Source organism: Limulus polyphemus, unplaced genomic scaffold (genome assembly GCF_000517525.1).
Source record: "Limulus polyphemus unplaced genomic scaffold, Limulus_polyphemus-2.1.2 Scaffold8426, whole genome shotgun sequence".
Taxonomy (NCBI): domain Eukaryota; kingdom Metazoa; phylum Arthropoda; class Merostomata; order Xiphosura; family Limulidae; genus Limulus; species Limulus polyphemus.
In genome coordinates, this window is record NW_013674036.1 from 1 (window position 1) to 1,711 (window position 1,711).

The 1,711-nt window shown below is 28.9% G+C and overlaps 1 protein-coding gene across 1 annotated transcript in view; it reads right to left on the minus strand.

Moving 5' to 3' along the window:
- Positions 1–670: 670 nt before the first annotated feature.
- LOC106475338 (hemicentin-1-like) overlaps positions 671–1,711 on the minus strand; it is a gene marked incomplete at both ends in the record, with an annotated part of 29,930 nt that continues 28,889 nt past the window's right edge. The window contains one exon of the mRNA XM_013936026.2: positions 671–811. Within this exon, the coding sequence (XP_013791480.2) occupies positions 671–811 (141 nt within the window). The remainder of the gene's footprint in view (positions 812–1,711) is intronic.

Sequence of the window (1,711 nt, forward strand, 5' to 3'; positions counted from 1 at the left end):
AAGATGAAAGTGGTTGTAATATGTATGTATTTATGAGTTAATAAGGGTAATTAAGCAATTAAACAATCTAGTTACATCCACTCAATGTAAACTAAAGATGAAAGTGGTTGTAATATGTATGTATTTATGAGTTAATAAGGGTAATTAAACAATTAAACAATCTAGTTACATCCACTCGATGTAAACTAAAGATGAAAGTGGTTGTAATATGTATGTATTTATGAGTTAATAAGGGTAATTAAACAATTAAACAATCTAGTTACATCCACTCAATGTAAACTAAAGATGAAAGTGGTTGTAATATGTATGTATTGATGAGTTACTAAGGGTAATTAAACAATTAACCAATCTAGCTACATCCACTCAATGTAAACTAAAGATGAAAGTGGTTGTAATATGTATGTATTTATGAGTTACTAAGAGTAATTAAACAATCTAGTTACATCCACTCGATGTAAACTAATGAAGAAAGTGGTTGTAATATGTATATATTTATGAGTTACTAAGGGTAATTAAACAATTTTTGTTATTTTACCATGTATCAGTTTGTCATTACAATAAAAAAAGTCTACTTAAGCTGTTGTCATTTGGCACACATTATAAAATGTATATTAAATCTGGTTACATTGAGAACAGTAATAGTTTTGTTACGAAAGACACCTCAAAATACCTGGACTAAGAGGAAGAATATTGTTATTCATTTGCCACGTCAGTTTTGGTGCTGGATGACCCGTTACTTCACAAGGGAGATTAACTGATTGGTTAATCAAGACCTTAGTGATGGATGGTTCAGGAATAATTGATGGTGGAACTGAAAAACAACAAAAACTAATTTTACAACTGTCACGATTTTTATGATTATTTTTATGTAAATATTCTTTTTCTTCAAATAACTAACTGACTTACAGAATTTCAGTAGAGATTATCAATATTTATATTTTTTTACATTGGCAGGTGAGAATGAATTTCGCATAAATTCCAAAGAGAAAACATTAAATTGTTACTTATATTCAGTGCTGGTTACCTTAGCATCTGGAATAGTTCACTACAATATCTCAATTAAGTAGAATTACTTAAGGTAGATTACATTAACAATTAACTAATAATATCTAGGGTAGATTACACTAACACTTAGTTAACTAATAACATCTACGGTAGATTACACTAACATCAGTTAACTAATAACGTGTAGGGTAGATTACACTAACATTCAGTTAACTAATAATGTGTAGGGTAGATTACACTAACACTCAGTTAACTAATAATATCTAGGGTAGATTACACTAACATTCAGTTTACTAATAATATCTAGGGTAGATTACACTAACACTCAGTTTACTAATAATATCTAGGGTAGATTACACTAACACTCAGTTTACTAATAATATCTAGGGTAGATTACACTAACACTCAGTTTACTAATAATATCTAGGGTAGATTACAGTGTAATCTACCCTAGATATTATTAGTTAACTGAGTGTTAGTAACATTCAGTTAACCCAATATCTTGGGTAAATTACACTAACATTCAGTTAACTAATAATATCTAGGGTAGATTACACTAACATTCAGTTAACTAATAACATCTAGGGTAGATTACACTAACATTCAGTTAACTAATATCTAGGGTAGATTACACTAACACTCAGTTAACTAATAATATCTAGGGTAGATTACACTAACACTCAGTTAACTAATAATATCTAGGGTA